General features: G+C 38.8%; 5 protein-coding genes and 1 long non-coding RNA gene across 9 annotated transcripts; 3 read left to right on the top strand and 3 right to left on the bottom strand.

Moving 5' to 3' along the window:
- Nucleotides 1–21: 21 nt before the first annotated feature.
- Nucleotides 22–1,478, bottom strand: LOC116925077 (alpha-aspartyl dipeptidase). Its single transcript, XM_032931700.2, has 5 exons — nt 982–1,478; nt 832–923; nt 622–776; nt 381–554; nt 22–311 (listed from the first exon to the last, which is right to left on the bottom strand). The coding sequence occupies exons 1-5, from the start codon at nt 1,071–1,073 to the stop codon at nt 93–95; spliced, it is 732 nt and encodes a 243-aa protein (XP_032787591.1). The 5' UTR covers nt 1,074–1,478; the 3' UTR covers nt 22–92.
- Nucleotides 1,479–1,691: 213 nt separating this feature from the next.
- On the top strand, nt 1,692–7,947 carry LOC116925074 (neuropathy target esterase sws). Of its 2 annotated transcripts, XM_032931696.1 has the most exons (20): nt 1,692–1,854; nt 1,954–2,038; nt 2,438–2,863; nt 2,931–3,527; nt 3,589–3,856; nt 3,921–4,052; nt 4,129–4,409; nt 4,479–4,631; nt 4,696–5,111; nt 5,185–5,343; nt 5,410–5,529; nt 5,606–5,795; nt 6,060–6,176; nt 6,418–6,463; nt 6,527–6,573; nt 6,640–6,663; nt 6,860–7,071; nt 7,138–7,227; nt 7,295–7,493; nt 7,559–7,947. In XM_032931696.1, the coding sequence occupies exons 1-20, from the start codon at nt 1,822–1,824 to the stop codon at nt 7,789–7,791; spliced, it is 3,828 nt and encodes a 1,275-aa protein (XP_032787587.1). In that variant the 5' UTR covers nt 1,692–1,821; the 3' UTR covers nt 7,792–7,947. The 2 variants fall into 2 exon arrangements, with proteins under 2 accessions (XP_032787587.1, XP_032787588.1); XM_032931697.1 differs by lacking the exons at nt 6,418–6,463; nt 6,527–6,573; nt 6,640–6,663.
- On the bottom strand, nt 6,854–8,334 carry LOC116925079. The gene is made up of 2 exons (XR_004395314.2): nt 8,132–8,334; nt 6,854–8,029 (listed from the first exon to the last, which is right to left on the bottom strand). It is a non-coding gene; the product is annotated as an uncharacterized LOC116925079 (long non-coding RNA).
- Nucleotides 8,335–8,495: 161 nt separating this feature from the next.
- Nucleotides 8,496–10,213, top strand: LOC116925076 (cold shock domain-containing protein 3). 2 transcript variants are annotated; one of them, XM_032931699.2, is made up of 4 exons: nt 8,496–8,640; nt 9,070–9,258; nt 9,634–9,821; nt 9,886–10,213. In XM_032931699.2, exons 2-4 carry the CDS (start codon nt 9,087–9,089, stop codon nt 10,081–10,083), a joined length of 558 nt encoding a protein of 185 aa, XP_032787590.2. In that variant the 5' UTR covers nt 8,496–8,640; nt 9,070–9,086; the 3' UTR covers nt 10,084–10,213. The 2 variants fall into 2 exon arrangements, with proteins under 2 accessions (XP_032787590.2, XP_045031327.1); XM_045175392.1 differs by having other exon boundaries at nt 8,497–8,640; nt 9,070–9,252.
- Nucleotides 10,214–10,632: 419 nt separating this feature from the next.
- LOC116925078 (cold shock domain-containing protein 3) lies at nt 10,633–13,709 on the top strand. 2 transcript variants are annotated; one of them, XM_045175391.1, is made up of 4 exons: nt 10,633–10,778; nt 12,565–12,795; nt 13,144–13,316; nt 13,379–13,709. In XM_045175391.1, exons 2-4 carry the CDS (start codon nt 12,582–12,584, stop codon nt 13,562–13,564), a joined length of 573 nt encoding a protein of 190 aa, XP_045031326.1. In that variant the 5' UTR covers nt 10,633–10,778; nt 12,565–12,581; the 3' UTR covers nt 13,565–13,709. The 2 variants fall into 2 exon arrangements, with proteins under 2 accessions (XP_045031326.1, XP_032787592.2); XM_032931701.2 differs by having other exon boundaries at nt 10,636–10,778; nt 12,565–12,789.
- A 1,241-nt stretch (nt 13,710–14,950) lies between these two features.
- On the bottom strand, nt 14,951–18,367 carry LOC116935615. Its single transcript, XM_045175390.1, has one exon. The coding sequence runs from the start codon at nt 16,958–16,960 to the stop codon at nt 15,239–15,241; it is 1,722 nt and encodes a 573-aa protein (XP_045031325.1). The 5' UTR covers nt 16,961–18,367; the 3' UTR covers nt 14,951–15,238.
- Between the last annotated feature and the right edge of the window lie 5,688 nt (nt 18,368–24,055).

The following is a 24,055-nucleotide window of genomic DNA, read 5'->3' as shown; positions in this document are numbered from 1 at the left end:
TCCAAATATGATGAGAGTATAGAACCTTACAAATTGGATTTATTTGTAGCTATCCCAGCATTATTATCATAACGTTAAATTTTCTGTGTCAATCACATTTTCAGCAGGAAACTTAGATCAGAGTTTACTTCGTGTTCTTTAGGTATTTGACCACGAATAAAGAGTCTTGCGCACTGATTGGGAATACATCCTTTAAGAAGAATTTGATCGTCTTTCACCTGTAACCAGCTGCCCTCTCTCAAGCCCAAGACGGGCGGTGAGCAAACATTGGGAATGCCATGGTATTCCGATATACGCGTTTCTCTTGTTTCCTGCGAATTCAATTTGACACGATTTTAAAAAAGCCTTGCTTAATTTAAAAAAAAAGAGACTTTACATACTCCCATGTGTTTTGAATTTGGATCAGGATCCAGGTAGTGAGGGTTGATGTTGAAAGGAAGAAAACCCAGAGCATCTAAGCTAGTAGGGTGAACTATTGGCATATCATTGGTAGTACAAATGTTAACTGTTGCCAAGTTTGTCCCAGCACTGGCACCCATATAAGGAACACCATCCTTGTTTTTAAGGTTTGTTTTTAAACTTAAACCTTAAACAGGAAATGAAAGAAAATTTATATTGTACCTGCACTACTCTATCCCTGATTGCTTCAAGTAAATTCAGATCATACAGTGTTTTCAGCAATAGGAATGTGTTTCCTCCCCCAACAAAAAAACCTTGAGCTTCTTTAATAGTAGACAGTTGATTGCCTGATTTGTGAATACTATTAAGTTCCAGACCTACAAAGAAAAAAAAAAGTAAAAGATGGCAAGATCTCAAATAGAAACTTGATACCAAATTCAGAGAAGGCATCCTTCACTTTTCTTTCATAGGCATCATGGTCATGGGCTGCGTAGGGTATGAACACTATTTTTGATACACCATTTCTAAGATTTGGTAATCATTAATAACTAGCAATTCTGCAACATTAGCCAAAACACATACTCAGTAAAAAAGGATTTGATGACATCAGAGGCATATTCCAGGTACTTTCCATTTTGTAACACTGAAGTACTAAGGAGCAACAGCTTTCTCATTCTTTCTCACAACAAATAATATCCCAGCAGACTTACAAGTTTACGTAGACAGACACAGACATACAAAGATAGATCAGGATGTTTCTAAGCGACAGGATATTTTTCCGATGTGTTATCTTGAGTGTCTAATCAAATTTCGGCGATGTTTTTTTGTTAAACTTCTTTTTGTCTAAAGTCGAATGTGTCAATCTGGTACTTTATGTTGTCGACTGTTGACTTGTTGATTTTTTATATCTATGAAACTGATAATGCAATTAGAAAATAAAAAAAAAACAAAGTGAAACAGACAAGCGATGTAAAATGTAATTATTTAAAATAAAAGGAATTTCAACTTTCAAATGAACCATAGCCTGAGGACAATTCCAGACGACAGATCTTTTAACTTGAGTACTGTAAACATAAACGAAGGGAAAAATTCTGGTAATATTTTATTTAGTTTATTAATAAGAAATGCAAAGGAAACGTGTAAAGCTTAGCAAAGTAAAATGTTAAAAAACTGTCTTATGCGTCAAAATTCAATGGTTTTCAATACAAAGAATTTTTTTCTTTTATTCAAATTTCAGTTTATACAAATAGCCGCTAGATAACGTCGTGGTATGGAATCGTCTGCTTTAACTGCAGTTTTTCTTTTCACATTTTCCCATCACCATCGCTAGTGGGAATTTATTAGAAAAAAAAAACAAATCATGTGCGTAGTCAAAGTTCGTGACAAGATTGCATTCCTGATAGACCTATAAGTTGTGAGAAAATGGATTCCCTTTCAACCAGTTATTATAGTCAAGTAAGATTTCCTTATGCCATACATTTTGATTTTGTTTAAACTTATTCAATAATCAATAACTTTTTTTAATCAATAACCATTTTATTGCATGATCTTCAGTACCTTTTGACAGGTTTTTCAGTCCTTACAATAGTTTTACTTCTAATGTTTGGAGTATACCTTGCGAGGCCCATCAAAATTAAAGGTATGTCTGTAAAAGTGTTAATGTCTTTGTACATGTGTAGAAACTACACGCGTATTGAGTTGTGATCTCCCGAAAGATTATATCCTCTAATCAACTTCTATTGTTTATTTTTGAAATGAATTGTCTATAAAGTCTACAATTTCTAAAATACATAAATTTATTTCAAAGTTGATTTAAATTTATAGTAAATGTGTCCAACTGCATTTAGCTCCTTTTTAGTTATGGCAAATTATAAGAATAAAACTCTGTTTTAAGTGAAATGATTTCTTTTCTAACTTAGATGTAAAAAAAAATTATTAACATTGTTTTTTTTTTGTTTTTTTTTTTGTTTTTTTGTTTTTTTAAATTTTTTATTATTATTTGTTTGTTTGTTTTTTTGTTTTTTTTTGTCATTTTTAGTTGCTGAGGTAAAAGAACTGGTCAGGTCTGGAATGAACAAGCCCCGTTTCCGAAAACGAGACAAGGTCATGTTTTACGGACGCAAAATGCTGCGCAAAATATCTTCAGTAAAACAGAAAGTGAAAATGATTTCAGGTCAAGTTCGTGGACCACCTGGAAAAAAGAGAAAACTAGTCATGAAACTTGCCCGTCGTCTCCTACCTCGTCGCGATCACATGCCTCAACAGCTAAAAAATGTTGAGCCTCCCATGGAGTATCTTCAAGAGGATATATCGGAATCAATCGATCAAAGATTGCCTCCAGAAGTCGTTTACATGTTGCAAAATATGAGAATGTTTGGCTGCTTTGAGAAACCCTTGTTCCTTGAACTTATCAAGCACATTGAAAGTGTAGATCTCCGAAGCAACCAGCATCTGTTTATGATCGGTAATAACGATACTTTTCTGGCGTCCATTGCCAGCGCTACAAATAATCTGCATTCTTTTTCATTTAGGCGACCAGGATACTAATATGTATATAGTCCAAAGTGGTAGACTTAGAGTCTACAGCACGGAAGGGGATGGCTCTACTATAACACTTAAAGAAGTGAAAGGCGGAGAAGCTATTTGTTCATTGCTGAGTTTTACCGACTACCTAACTGGCCAACCGAGTGTTTTCAAAACCGTTTCTGCCCAAGCTATAGAAGAATCTTCTGTTCTTCAACTGCCTGTCTCTGCCTTTCAGGATGTTTTTGACAAACACCCGGATGCATTGGTCCGCGCTATACAAATCATAATGGTCCGCCTGCAACGTGTCACTTTTTTGGCCCTTCATCAGTACCTTGGCCTCAGTGCCGAGCTCGTCAAGTCTTTCCCCACCAAGCACCATGGAGGAAGTTCGTCACCCATCAAACTTCGAATGCGTGAGCATATTATCACGCAGAAAAGTACAAGTGTGGCTGACCCATTGGAATGCTCCACACCCCCGACGACCCCCCTTTCGGAAGGTAGACGAAGAATCAAAGATGAAAAAGATTATCAACTGTTACTGCAGGTTGGGATTGATGGCTTTGTAAAGCTCTTGGGTCTTGAAGATTCGTCATTCTTGGAAGGTAATCCTAATTATTTGTGCAATTGCTTGAGTTATTTTTTGCATCTGGAATGCCCCTACAGGTCACATTGAGGTCCGAGAATTGATACCTGGAACTTATATCATGAAAGAAGATGCCATGAAAGACGTCGCACTCGTCTATGTCATTTCTGGAACTCTTTGTGTTTCTCAACGCGCTGCCAGTAAAAATGAAGACGTTCAAATGTTTCTTGCCCACTCGGGGGAACTAGTTGGTGGGCTGGCTGTTTTGACTGGTGAGCCCAGCTTTTTCACTGTCCGCTCACGTCACACAACATGTGTTGCCATGCTTTCAAAATCTACATTTTACTCGTAAACTTAAAATAATTTTTACAGTACCATTTTCTATAGTATTGACCTTATTCATTTTTATTAGGATCATGTCTAAGCGGCCAAAAGTGGTGTTACATATTGCTCGCACTGTCATTTACCGCTTATCACCTTTTGTACGTCAGATTGATTTCGCTTTAGATTGGGTCTATATTGAGAGTGGAAGAGCGTTATACAGGTTTTTCTCCTATCACTTTAACTATTTTCTATGGTTATTTATAGGTTTGTTGTTTTGTTTTTTCCCAAAATTATAGGCAAAATGATGAGTCTGATTGCACATATATAGTATTGAGTGGTCGCCTTAGATCCGTCATTACACATCACGATGGCAAAAAAGAATTGGTCGGAGAGTATGGTCGTGGTGATTTAGTTGGAATCGTTGAAACATTGACACAAAACCCTCGCAGTACTACAGTTATGGCTGTCCGTGATACTGAATTAGCTAAGCTGCCCGAAGGGCTTTTGGACGCCATCAAGCTCAAGTTTCCTATGGTAGTATCGCGTCTAATCAATCTTCTTGGACATAGAATCCTAGGTAATAGATTCTAGCCTATTGTTGATAAACGAAGCCAGCTTAATATCAGACGACACATTTATTTTACAGGTACTTGGCAAACGCAGAGTTCCAATTTCAATCAAGCACTGCAACAGCGATCCGCTCAATCCAATTTTTCCACTGTAGCGATTCTACCCGTTTCCGATGATGTTCCCCTTTCTCAATTTAGCCATGAACTGTACACATCGTTGAGTTGGATCGGTAGCCGTTAACTTACTGTTCTTCCATAAAGGTGTGTGTAACGAAAAAATTCGTGTCTTTTCAGGTCCTACAGTTTTATTGACTTCTGACTATATTCGCCGAATCCTCGGCCCAACAATCATGGAATCAGCTAACGAATACAAGTTATCTGCGTGGCTCGGACAACAAGAGGATCAAAACCGAATCGTCCTCTATCAGTGTGACCGGTCTCTTACACCTTGGACCCACCGTTGCATTCGTCAAGCTGATTGTATCCTGATTGTAGCATTGGCTACCATGGAACCATCAGTCGGCAACATTGAAAAGCAGCTTGAGACGATCGCAGTGCGCACACAGAAGGAATTGATTCTTCTACACAAAGAGGGAGGCGATAAACCACGAAATACTGTTCAATGGCTGAACGCTCGCTCTTGGTGTTCGTCTCATCATCATATTCAATGTCCACCAAGAATTTTTTCTAAGAAGCATGCATTACGGCTGGTATTTATAATCCGTCGTAGTCGTAAATAATGGGGGATTTTCATCTTATAACTTCGTTTACCTTCTTCTCTAGGCTGAAGGGACGACTAAATCGCCGCAGCTTTTGGAACGCAATATTCATTCCGATTTTTCTCGCTTGGCTCGTCTATTGACGGGCGAATCCGTAGGGCTAGTACTCGGTGGTGGTGGTGCAAGAGGAGCGGCTCACGTTGGCATGATTCAAGCTATTCAGGTGACATACAACATTCTGTTTTCTTTTTCTCTCCAGTTTTAGCAAAAATTTCGTCGTCTTCAACAGGAGGCTGGTATTCCAATAGATATGGTTGGAGGTGTAAGCATAGGAGCGTTCATGGGTGCACTTTGGTGTATGGAAAAGGATATTCATCAAGTTACTCGCAAAGCTAGTTCGTGGTCTTATGTACGTTTTAACAGAAATGGTCTTGACTGTAATCACGTGCAACATTTATTTAAACATTTCTCCCATTCGTGTATAGAAAATGACACAACTTTGGCGGCAGCTCGTTGATCTAACGTACCCAGTAACATCTATGTTTAGTGGTGCCGGGTTTAATACGATGATTCGTGAAACTTTTGGAGAAGATTCTCTTATAGAAGATTTATGGCTTCCTTATTTTACCATCACCACCGACATCACTTCCAGCTGCATGAGGCTTCATAGTCATGGTATTTCTTATTTGACACTTCCTGCACATTTTCATAATTGAGTGAGTGCAAGGCTGGGTTGCTATCTACTTAGTAATATCTGCATGCGTGTACAACCCGCAATAGTAGTTGGTAGTTCCCAAGTCTCCAGACCCTTCTCCAGAACATTTTGCTAGGGACTGGTGTATAAATGTGTTTTGAGTGGTGTCGGGCGTATTTGAAAATGGATGGAGGTAAATTATTTTTTATTCATTAAAGAAAGCCTTCGTTTTGGGCATATTATAGGATCTGTGTGGCGATACGTGCGAGCATCGATGTCTTTGAGTGGTTACATGCCGCCATTATGCGATCCAAAAGACGGCCACTTGCTTCTCGATGGCGGCTATGTTAATAACCTTCCAGGTAGTACCTTGCTTTTAATTATTTTATCTTCCCTGATAGTTAAGTTCGTTTGGCCGCATGATACCTTTGGTGGTTACTGTTCAAAACAATAACCATCGCAACCATGAATCAGGTAGGAAGCATGCGATTTTCCGATCATTTTAATGGAACAGCATATAGCCTTGCACCATTCTTATTATCTGCGTGTGGACAAAATAATAAACAGTCGCTTATGATTGTAACACCTAAACACTAATACCAGGCTCACTATGGCGAAGTGTTCGGGCCTCCATGTCAATTGCCGGATGGTAATATATTGACTAAACGTATAACTGATGTAGTTGCATTAACGCAGTAAACGTTTACAATAGGCTACCTCCGATGTGCGATCCTACCGACGGTCATCTGCTAGTTGACGGTAAGATACTCCTTGTAGAATTCTAAAGCTTGATGCTTAAAATCCGTTTTATTTTCCTCTATATAGGATGCTACGTCAACAACGTACCTGGTAAAGTATAATTGCATTGCTGTTGTTTATTATATTCGTATCTGGCGATAGTCGTTTTCGGAAAATGCATTCAGGTGAGCAGGTTCCATTACATTTGATCGCGTGACGAGAAATTTAAAAACATGTTTTTGTTTTTGTATTTGTTTTTTTAACGAAAACAAATACGAGATTTTATAAAATTATTTTTTTCTCTAAGCCGACGTAATGAGAAGTCGAGGTGCCAAACATATTCTGGCAATCGACGTAGGTTCGCAAGACGATACCGACTTGACTAATTATGGAGACTGTTTATCCGGATGGTGGTTGCTCTGGAAAAAATGGAATCCGTTTGCGAGTCCAGTAAAAGTGCCTAACTTGCCAGACATTCAGTCCCGTCTTGCATATGTTTCCTGCGTTCGTCAGTTAGAAGTAGGTTTTATTATTTTTTTTTTAGGTTGACCTATATAACGTTTGAAAACTTCCTGTCAATCATAGGAGGTTAAAAAAAGTGACTATTGTGAGTATATAAGGCCACCCATCGACAAGTATAAAACGTTACAATTTGGTAGTTTTCATGAAATCAAGGCAAGTATAGAACTATTCTTTACAAAATAATTGTTTTGATAACGATGGTGTGCCACTGGATATGCAGGATGTCGGTTACAACCATGGGAAAACTTACTTCATTGGTTTGCAAAAAGCTGGACTTCTTGGTACTTACACCAAACCTGGTGTTCACTACCGAGAAACGAAGAAATATTCACCAACTACCAATACCTCAAATAACTATTATCCGTATAATCAGCGTTACGGAACAAATGATACTCAGCACCGATCTCAAGGTCGACGAGGTAATTTGATGAATTTCGACCTATTAAACGACGTTTCTTTCTCATATTAAAACATGTTTGTTTAGGACCACAAACATTTACAGATCTGGCGGAAATGGTAGCAAAAGTACGAGGCCCAGTCAATCGAATACTTGATGATGAAACTTCTGAATCGGGTAGCGACTTGGAATACGATAACGATGAAGTCAGCAACGTTTCCGACCCCTACGACGATCAGGATCTGATTGACCATCGAAACCTCCGACAAAGGCGGAAGCGCAGCTCCCTATCGTGCACCGACAGTGACATCCTTTCCTAATACCGACACTTTTTTCTTATTCGTAAGAGGGAGATGAGCGCACCATTTACGCGAGTCAAAGTGCCTTCTGCTACGTTTTGCAGTGTCAACTGTTCACAAACTGTTTCAAATGTTCAAATGTTGCTTGTAGAAATATACAGTAAGGTTGCCAAAGCACTGAGCAAAGTCATGTCTTTTGGTTTTTTTACGGGTTTTTTTTACCTCTTTACGGAACTATTAAGATGTATTAAATCCGTACCTATCCGAACAAAAGTAAATAAATAGACACTTAAGTTTGTTTCAGAAGTTAACCAAACTTAACTTGTATTAACTATTGGCGAATCTTTAATCTATTAACTACTTAATTGGTTCATCCAAGGGCTTGATACGCGAAAAAAGCTCGAAATCAGAAACGTACTAGCGCGCCAGAAATTTGTTGCACCGGAATACACCGGAATACTGGCACATCAGCTGAGACCAAAGTGGTCAAAACTAAGAAAGCCACCTGGCGGCTAACGCATAGACGCTGAAATTCAAAACAAAACCTTTGGTCTTACCTGACATATTTTAATGCAACATACTTTTACTAAAACAACATATTATAATTGAGCTCTAACTTCCAGTGCATTAAAAATCAAAACTTCTCCAAAGTCAAATAATAAAAACGGCAGAAACAAATTAAGCAAAGGCAACACTGTGGAACGGCTTTCTGTCCACGGCACGACGGAAGCGGGTAGTGCGGAGCACACAAAAAATACACGTGCAATCATCTTCTTAAGGAGCCGGAAAACGCTGTCGAGTCTCAGTCGTTCTCTGTCTTTTCATACGAACCAGCCGTCTCGTTTTTGTTGTCTGAATTATACAAATTTGGTAAGTTTTGATCCACTTAAAAATGTGTAGTGTGTATGTATTCATTGCGGTGTTTCTCCGTATAAAGTAAAAAGAAATGGTTCAATATTAAAAATTGAGTTGATGACCAGTCAGATTAATTAAAAAGGTTTGGTTGAAATGTTAGTTCGTCATTGCTTGGAAGTATTGTAAGCTTTGTTAAAAATGTAAACCCTTTGAATTGTACCCGTAAAACTTGGAAAGTAGAAGGTGAAAATCATTGGATGATATTCAACGCCATGGTAAATTGTAAGAAATATCTCTTGCGGATGAAGGAATGACGACGTTATGTTGGGACGCCATTTGCTGGAAATGTGGGAACGGAGGGTGACATTTTGTTGGCGGCGTGCTTCTCGGTGCGCCGCTGTGTGTACTGAGTAACGGAAGTCATGATTGTATCTTGGTTTGCAGAAGGAAGAAGGTGGAAAATGAGCAGTTCAGTATGTTACAAGTGTAACGAGACGGGTCACTTTGCCCGTGAATGTAGCCAAGGCGGAGGCGGTGGTGGAGGTTACGGCGGAGGTGGCTTCGGTGGGTCACGTGGAGGACGAGGTGGCCCACGTGGTGGTAGTGGTGGAGGCGGCTTCGGCCGTGGTGAGTGTGAGTTTGATCAAGAGTTTTGATGATTATCAGGCGGAGAGGATACGAGTGAGCATCAGTAACAACCAACAATATTCTCCCGTTGCACGTGCGTGTATCCCACGTCAAAATCCGTATTTCTCTAATTTCTTCTTCGTGACGATATGAATTCGGAATTGATGCGATCGCAGATGTACGTCGACGTGGCGTCAACGGAATATTCGTACTTGGTTCTGTTGTCTTGCAGGATCCCATGTCTATTGTTCCGTTTGCCTATGGCGCTAGTGTCAATTCTTTGGTCTAGTTTCTTAAATATGAAATGGACTTGCTATCGAATTGTCATCGCTTCTTGTATGCCAGATGTTTTTATGTTTTTTTTATTTATTTCGTGTTTAGCATCATGCTACAATTGCAACAAATCCGGCCATATTGCCCGCGATTGCCCCGAATCTGGATCCAAATCTTGCTACAACTGCGGTAAAAGTGGACACATTTCCCGTGAATGCGACGCACCTGACAACCGTGGAAGCGGTGGTGGTGGTGGACGTGGTGGCGGTGGCGGATACGGTGGACAAAGCCGCGACGTAAGATCTTTGATATTCGCAAATTTTTTTACAAATCGATGATTTTATCAACTTCATTTTGCAGTGCTACAGCTGTGGCAAGTCTGGACACATTTCTCGCGACTGCCCTGATGGCGGCAGCGGAGGCCGAGGTGGTGGCGGATATGGAGGTGGAGACCGTAAATGCTATGGATGCGGAAATTCTGGACACATCTCACGAGATTGCCCGAATTCCAACCGCGGCGGAGGTGGAGGTGATGATGATGAGGCCAACTACCGATAAACAGAAGAAACAAGATATTTTTTTCTCTTTGTGTCGAGATGTCATGTAATCTTCAAGCTGGTGGTTTTTTCATCTTTATGTGTCGTTTCGAATTTCGCATCACGAACGTAATTACACGGTGGTAAAAGAACGTGCAGTAAATTTTGTGGAATTAAATTACTACTTTAAATCGTCTCAATATGACCAGGTGAAATTTGAATTACTTTTCAGTGCAAGAATATCGTTTTCGGCTAATCTAAAATCTCATTGACAAGTTATTTTAAAATGCAGTTAGAATTTTGCATCCTTGTAATAAAAATTCAACGAATAGCTTGGCGATGACTGACGCATCGTTTTTTGAGGTTAGCGTGTGTAAATGATGCAGCCCAAGTAAATTAGAAATAGCTACAATCTATAGTTTCCTTTCTATAAAATGCTCAATGATGGCGTAATTTACGCGCATGCGCTCGGTAGTTGTGTACTGAATGTGTAAGATTCATAAATGGTGCTACATAGTGTACGTAGTATTGATAGTATATTTTTGCTGCTTTCCCAACTGTGCGGCGTGGTTCGGGTAGTGCCGAGCTCACTAAGGTAGTGTTGAGCGCAGAAGAGCATTTGGGGAGGAGGGGAGACAGAGATAGGCTCGCCAACTGCAATCCATTCCTTGTCATACCTTTCGAGCAAGCTGCTTCGTATATTGCATTTCTGATTAAGTAAGTTACCATTTTTTATATCCTACCTGTTCAGTGATTATCTTAGTACAAAAATTTAAAAATATTTTTTTTAAGTTGCCTAGTGTGCCTGGGGTAATGTTGCAATAAGTTGTTGTGGTCTTTTTAACGAGGTAGAAAAAAAATCGAAGCCTACGTCGAATTGTTCTCCTGGGGCCGTATTCTAGCCTTGGCTTAAATTCTGGTCTTAAACTTACTAAAATTTCTTATAAAATTTCCTCACGTAAGTTAGGAAAAAATGTAAGTTCGTTATTTCAATAAACACGTATTCTAGCTTAAATTTTCTTACTTTTATTTCTGAACTTAGTATAAGTTCAAATTCCAAGATCAGATTTTTCAAGCATAGAATTTTTTTTTTCTTAGAGGGCGGACCTTATAGCGACCAATAAGAATATTCGTTTCATGACATTGCGTACAGTAATAGATGCTGTTTACTTTATTATTATTACAAGGCGTCTGCTAGAGCTAGAATCTAGTTAGTATTTTTAAAGTTATAAGATTCTTTGATTGACAGTTTTGGTATCTTGAACTGTGTTTATTGTGCTAGTGAAAGACTTACGAGATTGAAATGGCCCCAGCAATAAAATAAAAAGCGTGGTCGTCATTCCAAATAGAAATTTTAGTTGATGAGTACATCGCAAGAAAGTTAACTTAGCTATAATTGTGTGGCTTATTAGTTTAATGTAAACTTGATTGTTGATTGTAATTAGTCTACAAACAACTTGCGGCCCAATTTGTTGGAAATGAGTCCTATGGTTAATCAGCCAATGCAACAGTTAATACACATGGAAATGTTGTAGTAGCTTAAGACTACTAATAATATGAAATAGAGAATACCTTCGATATACCAAATAGAAGCTTTATCGAATCTAAATACTTTGTAAATTTTATTATCGTCAAATATATCAAAAATATCAGCACGTTGACGATAAAACGGAACCATTCTCCTTCTCACTTCTATTCGTTTTTCATACAATTCATCCTCATTCGCATCACTGTCATTGTCACTATTTAAAACTTCGTTCAAAACATCAAGGTGACGTTCGAACTTGTCGATGTTATTCATCTTCAATTATTCATCAACAATCAACAAGACCACTAGATGTTGTTACTTGAAAATCAAAACAATGACACGTGAAAATACTAAAAACTAGGACAACAATAGCTGTAAGCATTAGCCTTAGCACGGAATTTTAAGAAAATAACCGCTGTAAGCCAACTAATAGTTGGCTTACAAAAATTTGCTTTCTTAAGTTTAAAAAGACAAGTTCAAAATATTTCTTAAGAAAAAAAGGTGAGTTGAGAAAAGCTAGAATACGGTTTTAGGTAAATCCAAGCATAAATTGGATTTTTAAGCAAAAAACAGTAAGTTAAGAAAAAATTCCGTGCTTAAGTCAAGGCTAGAATACGGCCCCTGTTGTGTTCATAATTTCCAAGAACAATAACAATAACGATATTTATCTCCCAGATGTTTTGCAATTAATCTACATTAGTTCAAACTGAATTTTTGGTACTTTTAGTCGTGAAATGTGTGATTCATTTCGATTATTGAACGTCTGGCTTTCTGACGTCAAGGTAAATTTAAAGGTGTCCATAGCACAAAGACGTGGTAAATTTTAATGGAAAAAACAAAGAAATGAAATTTATAGAGAATTGTGTTTAGCTGGATGTGTTGAACGAAAACTGAGAGTATGAAAGGCTGTGATGTATGCAGCGCAGTCTGCGTGTTGTTGAGTAACGGAAGTCATGATTGTATGTTGGTTTGCAGAAGGAAGAAGGTGGAAAATGAGCAGTACAGTTTGTTACAGATGTAACGAAACGGGTCACTTTGCCCGTGAATGTAGCCAAGGCGGAGGCAGAGATGGAGGTTACGGTGGTGGAAGCTTCGGCGGAGGCTTCGGTGGGCCACGCAGCGGAGGACGTGGCGGTGGCCCACGAGGTGGTAGTGGTGGAGGCGGCTTTGGTCGTGATAATGGAGGCGGCTACGGCCGTGGTGAGTGTGAGTTTGTCCTGAGTTATTGATTTTGTGGGTGGAAAGGAGTAAAGAGTGAGCATCAGCGATATAAAAAAAGAAAGAAAAAAATGGCGACTATTGGGCAATGTACTTCTGTCGCCCATAATTCTTTCGTAGTTATTATCAATGCCGATGCAGTCTGAACTGAACGGTAATAGAATCGTTATGATGTCTTACAATCCCGAAGTCTATTATTCTAATGCGGTGCACTGCGTGAGAACCCTTCTATTCGTTTTCTCGATTCTTTGCGATCGAAGTCGATTGATATGGTGATCACCACCTATTGTTTGTCGACCATGGTTTGTAACTAATAGCTTTTTCTCCCTATTACAGCATCATGCTACAATTGCAACAAGCCTGGTCATATTGCCCGCGATTGTCCCGAATCAGGATCGAAGACGTGCTATAACTGCGGCAAGAACGGCCACATTTCACGTGAATGTGACGCACCTGATAATCGCGGAAGCGGCGGCGGTGGTGGCAACTACGGTGGAAGAAACCGAGATGTAGGCATTCTCGTTGTTTTTCCCTTGCGACGTTTCATTTGATTATTGATTGTCATTAACAGTGCTACAGCTGCGGAAAATCTGGACACATCTCTAGAGACTGTCCTGATGGGGGCAGTGGAGGCAGAGGTGTTGGTGGATACGGAGGTGGCGACCGGAAATGCTACGGTTGCGGAATTGTTGGGCATATTTCTCGAGATTGTCCAAATTCTAACCGTGGCGACGAAAATGAATCCAACTATCGTTAACCTGCAAGAAAATATTTTCGGACTCGCCCGAGTTGTCGATTTGTCATGTCATCCCCAAATTGGTGGATTTTTTCGTCATTTATTTGTTGTATCAAACTACGCCACACGAACTGGTTTATTGAATACACAGTGGTAAAAGAACAAATGGCAAACTACGTTGCAATATTATTAAGTTTTTTTTTGGTGAACTTGTTGAATTATTTGTGATACGGACGCAGAGAACTGAATCATTGATTGGTTATTTTCGCTGTTATTGGGAAAAGAATTGGCGAAACGTTATTGCGCAAATCATCATGTCTGCCAATTTAGGATGTAAAATGTTTATTGAATGAAATTACTCTCGAAAAAGACAGCAGCTGAGTTTGTTATAAGTGTATGGGCATTTTCAAACAATACCAGTGAATCCAACGGAGTGATTTTCCGCCCGGTGGGAGCGCCTCTTGCGGGTGTGTTGTATCACTCCACCCAGAAAATGCATTTGTCGACAGATGGCAGTCCCACCGGGCGGAAAATGCCCCGACCCAAAACCCTCGTTTTTTTGTAAAGTTTTCCCCGCAAGAGGGTACCCCCTTTTCTGAGAGGGAAAATAGCAATAATATAGGTGTACTAAATGGTGGAGGAACTAGGGGTCTATGACTCTGGTGTCTGGTCTCTACTCTCTAGAGCTCAGCCCCGGTTCTCGAAAACCCAAGTTACCCGCGGATCATCGCCAAAAATAGTCGCCCAGGGGCGATCCAGGTAGCCTATTTGCTAAAATAGGTAGGCTGGGCCGGTTTTGTAGTGATGTTACGTTTAACTTAACGGATAACGTAAAACATGCGTTAACGTACCATTTTGAGGGTCCGTTATGTAATACATCCCCTTGGGGAGTTAGTATTACCAAAGAATTAAATGTCGTTTCGAATTGGAATTTAAGTGAACTCGGAGGCGAATTACCCACAATGATAGACATGTATTTCACTTGACTAAGGCCATAAGAATTACACGGGAAAGAACATACAATATGACAAGAAAGGGAATAACGAGCCAGACCATAATGGCCAACGAAATAAGGACAATTTGGAAGCTTACCGATGTGGCGCGAGCGTTACGGGAGCGCACGCTGGTAAAACGATAGGAAGCGGAGAAATTAACACTCAGCAATTCGACTACTAAACGTTTCAGAACTGTGAGAAGACTCTAGCAAATTCAAGAATTTGCACCGACAGAGTTTCCGCGTCTAAACGTTGTGGAAGTTGCCGAACGACTCTGTTTGTCGGAAATGTGGGTTCATCACGAAACCTCGCATTTCGGGAGTGGTCACAGACGCTGATGGCCTGTCGCAACTTGGCACGAGCAACCAATCAAGAGATGTTTTATTAAGTGGTTGATTGTGACGTGTAAGCAACCAATCAACTGATTGTTTATTTATTGTGCGATATGCGCATCAGTTGCAGGTGTTCATCGAGGTCAGCTAAAAGCGTCGATGACTTCATCTCCGAATTGACAAACAACGTTTCAAGGAAGTAAAACATGTAAATATGTTGCAATTGTAGACGTTAACATAAGAAGAAAGGTGGATATCATAAATGAAGAAGGGAGTAACATAAGATCATAAAATGTGGGCATGTTGAGTAAATATATTTGTAGGCCTTCGTTACATCGCTCCGGGCTGCGTAAGATTACGTCCCGTAATCAGACTTCATGTTGGTGATAAGAAGTTTTAACTTCTTTAATTGGAGGACAGCAAATACCGAAGAGGCCAAGACAGCAGCAAATGCGTAAGACGATGAGGACAAGGATGGAAATGACGGTGATGACCAAGGAGATTATGATGACCTCCCACCAGCTGGTATATCTCTCGACTCCTGCTGCTGTCAGTAGAACATCAGCTGCATGAGGACGATGATTCGATGGGAAATCAGCAGGTGATTGTTCATTCATGGCGGCTACGATGTCAGCTACAACGTTCATGTGGTTGAGTAAATTATCGTTATAAGCTGGATTGCTGCGATGGTCATAGTCGAAGGCTTTCACGTCTTCATAGCGGAAGGAATGAGCCAATGTACGCTCCGGCGGTACAATATTCGGGTCGATCCTTTTCCAAGTGTTGTTGCGGAAGGCGTAAGGTTTATCGTTGAAATTGACGAAACCATTTGTCCAATAGCATGGGGAAAATTTCACTAATTCCCAGCCATCGAGATTAATGGTATAATTGTTAAATTTCGGTTGTGGTCCACATGGTGTGATTATGGTTTCAAATGTGGCATTCACAGCTTTACACTGAATCACTACGGCGGTTTGTCCAAAAGCTTGCAATTTTGCACACCGAGGTAATTTCAATAATGAAGCGGCGAGCCAACCATTATATTGGGCGGTGATAATTGCTCGTTCATTTTTAGCTTTGCGAACATCACATTCAATTGTCTGTAGCATACGCGCTAATTCATTATCACGATCAATAGCACGATCTTGAATATATTGTTTATTGGCCAATTTATCCAAATCGGGGTCACTAGATGGTGAGGTGGTTTCAACAGAGACGCTTGGTTGGGCTTTCTCCTTGATGGACGCCGACTCGGCGGTGAGTGATAGAGATTTATCGACGAAAGGCCACGTTACCAAAACTAAATTTGATTGGCCGACGATTTTAAAAGTCGTTGTTCGGTTGTTGCAACTTCGATGATTGGGGTCGCAAGGTGGTTGAAGAGTCAAATGAAAATCTAGTTGACGGTCGTCGTCCAAGAGGCGGAAATATTTTTCATTAATCGTTTTCATCATAAGATTTCCGGTTCCAGATTCAACTGTACGTAATTCGTGTTGAACCTTATGGGTGTATGTCGTATCCCAAACCAAAGTTAGATGGTTGTGAGACAAGGTACCAGCGGTTGAAGAAGCTTTTCCGATCGGCGTTGGAAAATCTTCATCTTCCATTTGTTGAAACAGTTGTACTTGCTCAAGCACACAATTCAGAGTTTCCCAATCGACGGTTCGCATCCAGTACCCATCAGATCGAGGTTCATGCGAAAATACATACTTCTCATCCGAAAGAGTCATTTCATATCCTTCACACTTTTTAGTGTTAATCATTTTATAGCACTCAGAAGCCGTTGTGTCTATAGGAATTTTCTCAGGCACAATCACTGTTTGACCGAAAAAGTTCATAGTCACGCGGTGAATATTTCTCCATTTGGCACAAATAAAACCCGGAAATTTCACTGCGGCGCGTTCATCACTGTAGACAGCATATCTCACTGGAACAGCACTCGTGGAATTCATTTTCGGCTTGCAGTCAGCATCAGGAAATTGAATAATTCCCATATTCAAAGGCTCGGCGCAATCGCATACGGTTGTTTGAAATGCGCGCGCGCGTAGGTAGAGACACAGCAGTAGCAATAGTAACGGCATTGGCGACATTACTACAGACGAAACATACGGAAAACAACACAGGGAAATATAAAAATGGAAACATTCTTATGGCCAAGTATTCTACTTTATCATGTGGGTTTCTTAAAACTAAGTAAATGGGAACAATAAAAGAAAAGGTAAAAATGTGGGGAAGAAAAGTGAAAATATTCTAATGGATTTAAAAAGGGTAAAAGACATTCCGTCGGCTATACTTTAACGGTGACACGGCAACAGAGATAGGGGAAATAGGGACTTTCAATTTAACAGAGTTTTCTACTGGAAGGGAGCAACAATTTGGGGCAAATTTGGTGTCGTCAGAAAGAAGAGAAAAAGATCTTAATTATAGAAAAGAAAGAATTACGAAAATTTTACTCATATAGAAACGCGGATAAGAAATAAAACAGTTAAAAATGTAACTCTAAATGCGCGGCGCTGTCAAGGTCACGCGCAAGTCCAATACATGGGGAAAGTGCGAATGGGAGGAAAACGGGGGGAAATAAAAAGAAGATAAAACGGAATAGATTGCCGACGGCGAAAAAGGGACTTAGAATATTTTCAACGTTGGAACATTGGGAAAAGCTACAGCAAGGAAAGGAAAATAAAATATATATCTTTCGCGTTGGGTGTGGCAGCTAGCGGTGGCGCTGCTATACGCGTAGTGTAAATGGAACAATGACGCATTTGCGTCAAGAACGAAAACAGAAAAGTTGTTAGTTAGGAAACGAATCAAGTGAAACAGTGTGTTAGTGTTTGTTGTGTTTTGTTTTTTGTTTTTTTTTTGTTTGTTTGTTGTTTCTTTTTTTTTTTTTTGTTTTTGTTGTTTTTTTTTTTTTTTTGTGGTATTTTTTCTTTTTTTTGTTCTTTGTCTGTTTATTTTGTTTATTTTGTTAATTTTTTTCTTTTGTTTTTTTTTGGTTTTTTTTTCAAAATACGTGTAAATTTGTTGGTACAAATGTGTAAAGTGTGTTAAGTGTCTACTGTGATGTGTAATTTGTAATACCTTGTCGAGTATTCACTCACATATATGGATACAGTGTAAATTTCAAACAGTGTTTTACGTAAAGGTAAGTTTTTCTAAGTATTACTTTTAGGTGGACATAGGGAAAAAGAAAAACATGACAATAAAAACATTTTTAAGGTAAGCAATCAAAATAAAGTAATAATGCACTGACAATTGAATTCACATAAGAAATACATTTCATTTGAAAACTAGGTGTAAATATGATAGACATTTTTTATAACGGAAGAGAGGTAAGTGAGTGTTTGTTTTTTCTCACTTTTCATTACATCAATTAATCTCTTTTTTCTCTTTTGTTTACAGGTCCATCAGTGTTTCAATGTTTATTATTCTCTTTTTTTTTCTTTGACACTGTTTTTGTTCAATTTTTTTTTTCTTGAATATATATTTTGTTAATTTTTTCATGTTTATTGATGTTTATTGATGTATATGTTTTTTTTATTATATTTTTTCCTAACCCTCTCTCCCTTATGTATGTTTTTTTTTTTTTTTTTTTTTTAATCAAATACAATGTTGAATAAAACAGTTTTGTGTTCATTATTATTGTGTAAACGGACAATCATTCGGAGGCTGGTTGAAGATGTGTCGAAGAAAGCATCGCATAACAACAAGTGCGTAGGCGAAGACAGGTCGCCATTTTGTTGAGTGTCAGTTTTCTTTGTTTGTAAAGTGAAAGATAAGCGAAAAAGAAGAAAGGAAAAGTAGTGAAAGAAGAATAGGCGGCGGAATAGAAGAAGAGTTCGGGACTAAAGGATTGCTACGGTAATGCCAATATAATTTCCCTATTATTTTATGCGTATTAGTACTTTTACTCGTAGTTTAAAACTCGACCGCTAGATGACGTTGTTCTAGTTTACTTTTTGACCGCTAGATGGCATGAGAATGTCAATTCTGGAAATAAATAAGTCTAACTTAGAAAATAAGAACTTATTGATTAAAAATGACAAATAACTCGATGAACTTAGTTAATTAAGGTTTTTATTTATCTAACGGGGAGCTTTTTATTTTACAATAAGTAAAAAGTTAGCTTGTCCGAGATGGAATGACTTGCTTGGATATACACATAGCTTATACCCCACGCGTAGATAGTTGGTTAGCAAGCTTGCTTGCGACGCGTGGGTACTCGGGTTCAAATCCCGGGGGAAGCTTGTAAAAAGGAACAAATGTGCGTCGGTACAATATACGGAAGGCGGGTCACTTGTGGCCTATCCACCCCCTTCCTGTATATTGAGGCCTCGCGCTCTTCTCAGTATGCAATTTCGTTGGCCGTATAGCTCTTGTGGTGGAGGGAGTGTTGGTCTTCGAAATGAATTACTGACGATGGAGATTTGTACCTTTCGGCTAGGGGAGAGTCTGGCGCCAGATTCGAGCCTCGTTCGAACGGCTTTTGCATTTTTTCAAAATTTTTAAAGTAATTTTTCCGCAATGTAATTATATATTTAATTCCAATTCTAATCGAATTAAAAAAAAATTATGATATTATCATATATCTTATTCCTTAGAAACATATATAATTATATGTTTTTAAAGAATCTCCTATTTTTGAGGCTACTTGACTAAAGATTTAACTTATGCTGATTGTTTGAACTCTATCTTTTCCCTATCTTATATTTTTATTCTTTTTTTTCTTTCATCCCGTATATGTTTTTTTTTTTTTTTTCCCAATTTTGAGACTATTCTTATTGTTATTTTTTTGTTGTTGTTTTATTTATTTAAAACACTACTAAGGCTACAGTGCATTTGAAGAGGGAGGGGAAATACAGAGAGGGAAAAGAAGACAGGATAGAAAAGTGATAGGCGAATAACAGAATATAGCAAAATTTCAAGAGACTAAAAAGAGAGAAATAGAAGAAAGAAATTTTTTCTCATCGATTGTCTTCAAATACGTAATTGACGTGTTCCATTCTTGTTAGACAAAGCTGTCCAGTTGGGATTGCAATTGGTAATGAGTAGTGGTTATGATGTGATGAATAATTTTCGGAACTTATATGTGGGATTTCTTCTTGCTATTGGACTCCATCTCGGTAACGCAGAGGCTTTTGTCGATTGCGTTGCGGGCGTCTAGTAACATGAAGTAGTTCGGGGTTCACAGTTGGCGTTTCTTCTTCTGGCTCGGATGGCAAACTCTCGGTTTCATCAACTTCGGCGCGTGAGGAGTCATTTTCGTTAATTGCGTTATGTTGGACTGATTGTGTTTCGTTGTCTGATTCTTCTGGGTTAGAAATATTATCTTCCGATGAAGGACGATGAACGCTGACGACATCAGCTTGTTGTTGAGATACATTTACATCTTCAAAATGATCAGTTGTTTGCGTGGTGTCATCTTCGTAATCGTCACTTGCCAATATATCTTCATGATCTTGACTTTCCATGGTAATGTCATGGTCTTGAGTTTGCGTCGCAATTGACTTGCGAAATCGGTTTTCGAAATCGGAGGGGTTCTCAATTGGGGGACAAGGTTCCGTTTTCCACAACATTGTCTCGTACAATGGTTTTAAACGATTTACGTGCGTACGTTGACATACATAAGAACTATCAGCTATATCTACAGTATTATTATTATAAACTTTTACTACTCTATAAGGACCTTTATATTTAGATGTAAACTTCCTACTATCGCCATCCTTAACTACACGAATATCTAATAAGACTTTATCACCTACAACATATTTCTTTTCTTTTGCTCGTTTGTTATATTGCTCGCGCTGGCGATTCCGAGCTTTCTCGGTTTCTTCGCGAACTCGTTGGAAGCTATAACGCAAGCGATCGTTTAAATTCCCTACATAATCAGAGGCGGATTTAAAAGTCGAAGGAGAAGCATCTAGAAATTCGTTAATAGGGATATTAGGATCTCTACCGTGCACTAAATAATAAGGGGTTTCAAGTGTCGAAGAATGCGTAGAACTACGGTATGCAAATAAAACATCATCCAACATTTCTTCCCAATTAGCATGTTGCCCATCTTTTAATTCTTTTCTTAACATAGAGGTTAATGTTCGATTAAATCTCTCTGTCTCACCATTACTAGCAGGATTGTAGGCAGTGGTGAGCCTTTGATCAACCTTTAACTTTTTACAAAAATAGCGGAATAATTTCGATGTGAAATTTGTTCCACGATCAGAAACAATAGCTTTTGGCATTCCATGCCGTACAATAATGGTTTTATATACACACTCAGCTGTGGTTTGGGCAGTTTGATCTTTCAATGCTACTGCTTCTACCCAGCGACTAAAATAATCAGTGATAACTAAGATATAACTATTTCCATTAGGAGAAACGGGAGTAATAGGGCCTAAGAAATCCATACCAATCACTTGAAAAGGGGCTTTTGCAAGTTCATGGGGATGTAATAGGGCTCTATAAGTTGATGCCATATTCGCGATACAAATTTCACAAGCTTGACAATATTCTAATATATCTTTCCTCATTGTAGGCCAATAATAATTGTTTTTGACCTTCAAATAAGTTTTATAAAAAGCTAAATGCCCACCCATCGGCGCATCGTGTAATTCTTTCAACACTAGATGGCGGAGGGAGTAAGGCAAGACTAACTGATGATTAATTTCATTACGTTTACTATCCTTTGAAGGCAATTCGTGCCGATAAAGCGTACCTTCAATAATTTCAAAATATTCAATTTCTTTAGCCCAATCCGGCTTGGATTGGCTAAATTTCTCGTCGAGTACTCCTTTCTCTAGATAATTTCGAATATCTATACAAAGTTCATCTTCAAGTTGTTTTTCGCAAATTAACTTAATATTATTTGGTACTGGTTGAATACTAGCAACTTTTAAACGGGATAAACAATCTGCATTCTGATGGATACGTCCAGGCCTATATTTCAATTCATAATTCGTCGCGGCTAATAATATAGCCCATCTACCTAACCTACCATTATTATCTTTCTGATTTTTAAGCCATTGCAAAGGTCGATGGTCACTAATGATTTCAAAAGGTTTATCTAATAAGTAATGGCGAAAGTATTTAATCGCATCAACTACAGCTAATGCTTCTTTTTCTGTGGTACTGTACTTCATTTCGGCTTTTGTTAATTGTCTACTAGAATAGGCTATTGGATGTTCTTGCCCATCTTGCATTTGCGATAATACTGCTCCAATTCCATACTCACACGCATCGGTAAAAAGAAAAAATTTTTCGTTAAAATTTGGATATGCAAGAACTGGGGGAGTTACTAGAGAATTGCGCAACTTCTCAAAGGCAACCTGTTCCTCAGTTCCCCACGCAAATGGTTTCCTACTTAGATCTTTATGCGTTAATCGGGTTAACGGCTTAGCAATTGAACCAAAATCTTTAATAAATCTTCTATAATATCCGGCAAGTCCAAGAAATGATCTGACTTCGTCAACAGAAGTTGGTGTTTTATAATTAACTATCTTATCAATTTTACTCGGATCGGGTTTAATACCGTCCGTTGAGATTACATGGCCTAAATAATTTACTGAACGCTTAGCGAATTGACATTTATTAAGTTTTAGTTTTAAATTGGCTGCTTTCAAAAGGTTAAAAATTTCTCGAATGTCGTTTAAATGACTTTCAAATGTATCTGAAAAGATAATGACGTCATCCAGATAAACTAACGCTTTACTTCCTAAGACGTTTCTCAGTACATAATTCATTAGCCTTTGGAACCTGGCAGGTGCATTGCACAAACCAAACGCCATTCTCTCGAATTCATAAAGATTATTTTCTACAACGAAAGCTGTTTTCTCGATATCTGGATCATGAACTTGAATCTGCCAATAACCGGAAGCTAAATCAAGGGTTGTAAAGAATTTCTTTCCATATAATTTGTCTAAAGTTTCATCGATGCGTGGCATGAGAAAAGAGTCTTTTTTTGTAATGCTGTTTAATTTCCTATAATCAACGCAAAATCTTATTTCTCCATTCTTTTTCTCTACAAGCACCACGGGTGAAGCCCATGGAGATTGCGAGTATCTGATGACCTTTGCATCTAGCATCTCCTGCACTTTGTCTTCCAATAATTTCCTTTGATTATTAGTAACTCTATATGGGCGTTGTCGAATGGGGCCTCTTCCTTCTGTATCAATTGTATGTTTAATGAGATTGGTATTCCCTAGTTCTGAATCTTTTGAAGCAAACAAGTCGTGAAAGTCATTTAATAATTGAGAGAGCGGTGCTTGGAATTCCGGGTCGACTTCCGAAATTACAATAGGCTCACGAGATTCTATGGGCTTAATTTCTGATGTATTTAACGCTACTTTTCCGATAATCTGCTGAGCGATTTCAATAACGCCTAACTTGGTGTTTCGTGGAATTGTGACTTGCTGTAACGAATGATTCTCGACTATAATGTTATATGCTCCATCTCCCGATACCTTTCCTATAAATTCTTCAATATAAATTCCTTCTGGCAAATTCTCACTTGGTGTGAAGATAAATGCCGATTTCGGAGGTACATACGGAAATGAACCCTTCAATTGGCCTACAGTTACTAGCGACGTCTGACGAGGTAACGTCGTCTTTTTGACTGCGGTAACTGCCATTTCCGGCACCCTAAAAATAGAAGAGGGGCCTTGCCCATCTCTAGCTAAGTAAATACTCTTTGTTTCTCCATCAAGCTGAAAACCATGCTTCTGGATTGCGTCCCATCCAAGGATACAATCTTCAGAAACACCGTTTGTAACAATAAATTCTTGCTGTAAAATTGTCTCCCCGTATCCAACGGGCAGAGTCACTTTTCCCAGCGTATGTAACTTATTTTCTCCTACATCATATAAATCAAAGTCAAGCTGGCTGCAGATCGCCTGACCTCTAGGGGGTAACTTCTTAAATAAACGTTCATGTAAAATGCTTTTAGACGCGCCTGTATCGAATAATGCTTGGAACGGGACCTGGAAAATCTTTAACGGAATTCTTGGAGTCGATTCATTCGTAATTGTTGTTAATTTTGCGACTTGTCGGGATTTGCGGGGAGGCTCTTCATCAACTGACCCGAAGCTACAGTTGATTCCTACTGGTTTTCCTGATGTTGAGGAGGACCGGGAATGTTAGGTCTATTATTGTTTCTGAACTTAGGACAATTGTTAGATCTATGCCCTATGTCA

Source organism: Daphnia magna, linkage group LG6 (assembly GCF_020631705.1).
Source record: "Daphnia magna isolate NIES linkage group LG6, ASM2063170v1.1, whole genome shotgun sequence".
Classification (NCBI taxonomy): Eukaryota; Metazoa; Arthropoda; class Branchiopoda; order Diplostraca; family Daphniidae; genus Daphnia; species Daphnia magna.
This window is presented reverse-complemented; position numbering and strand designations above follow the sequence as displayed.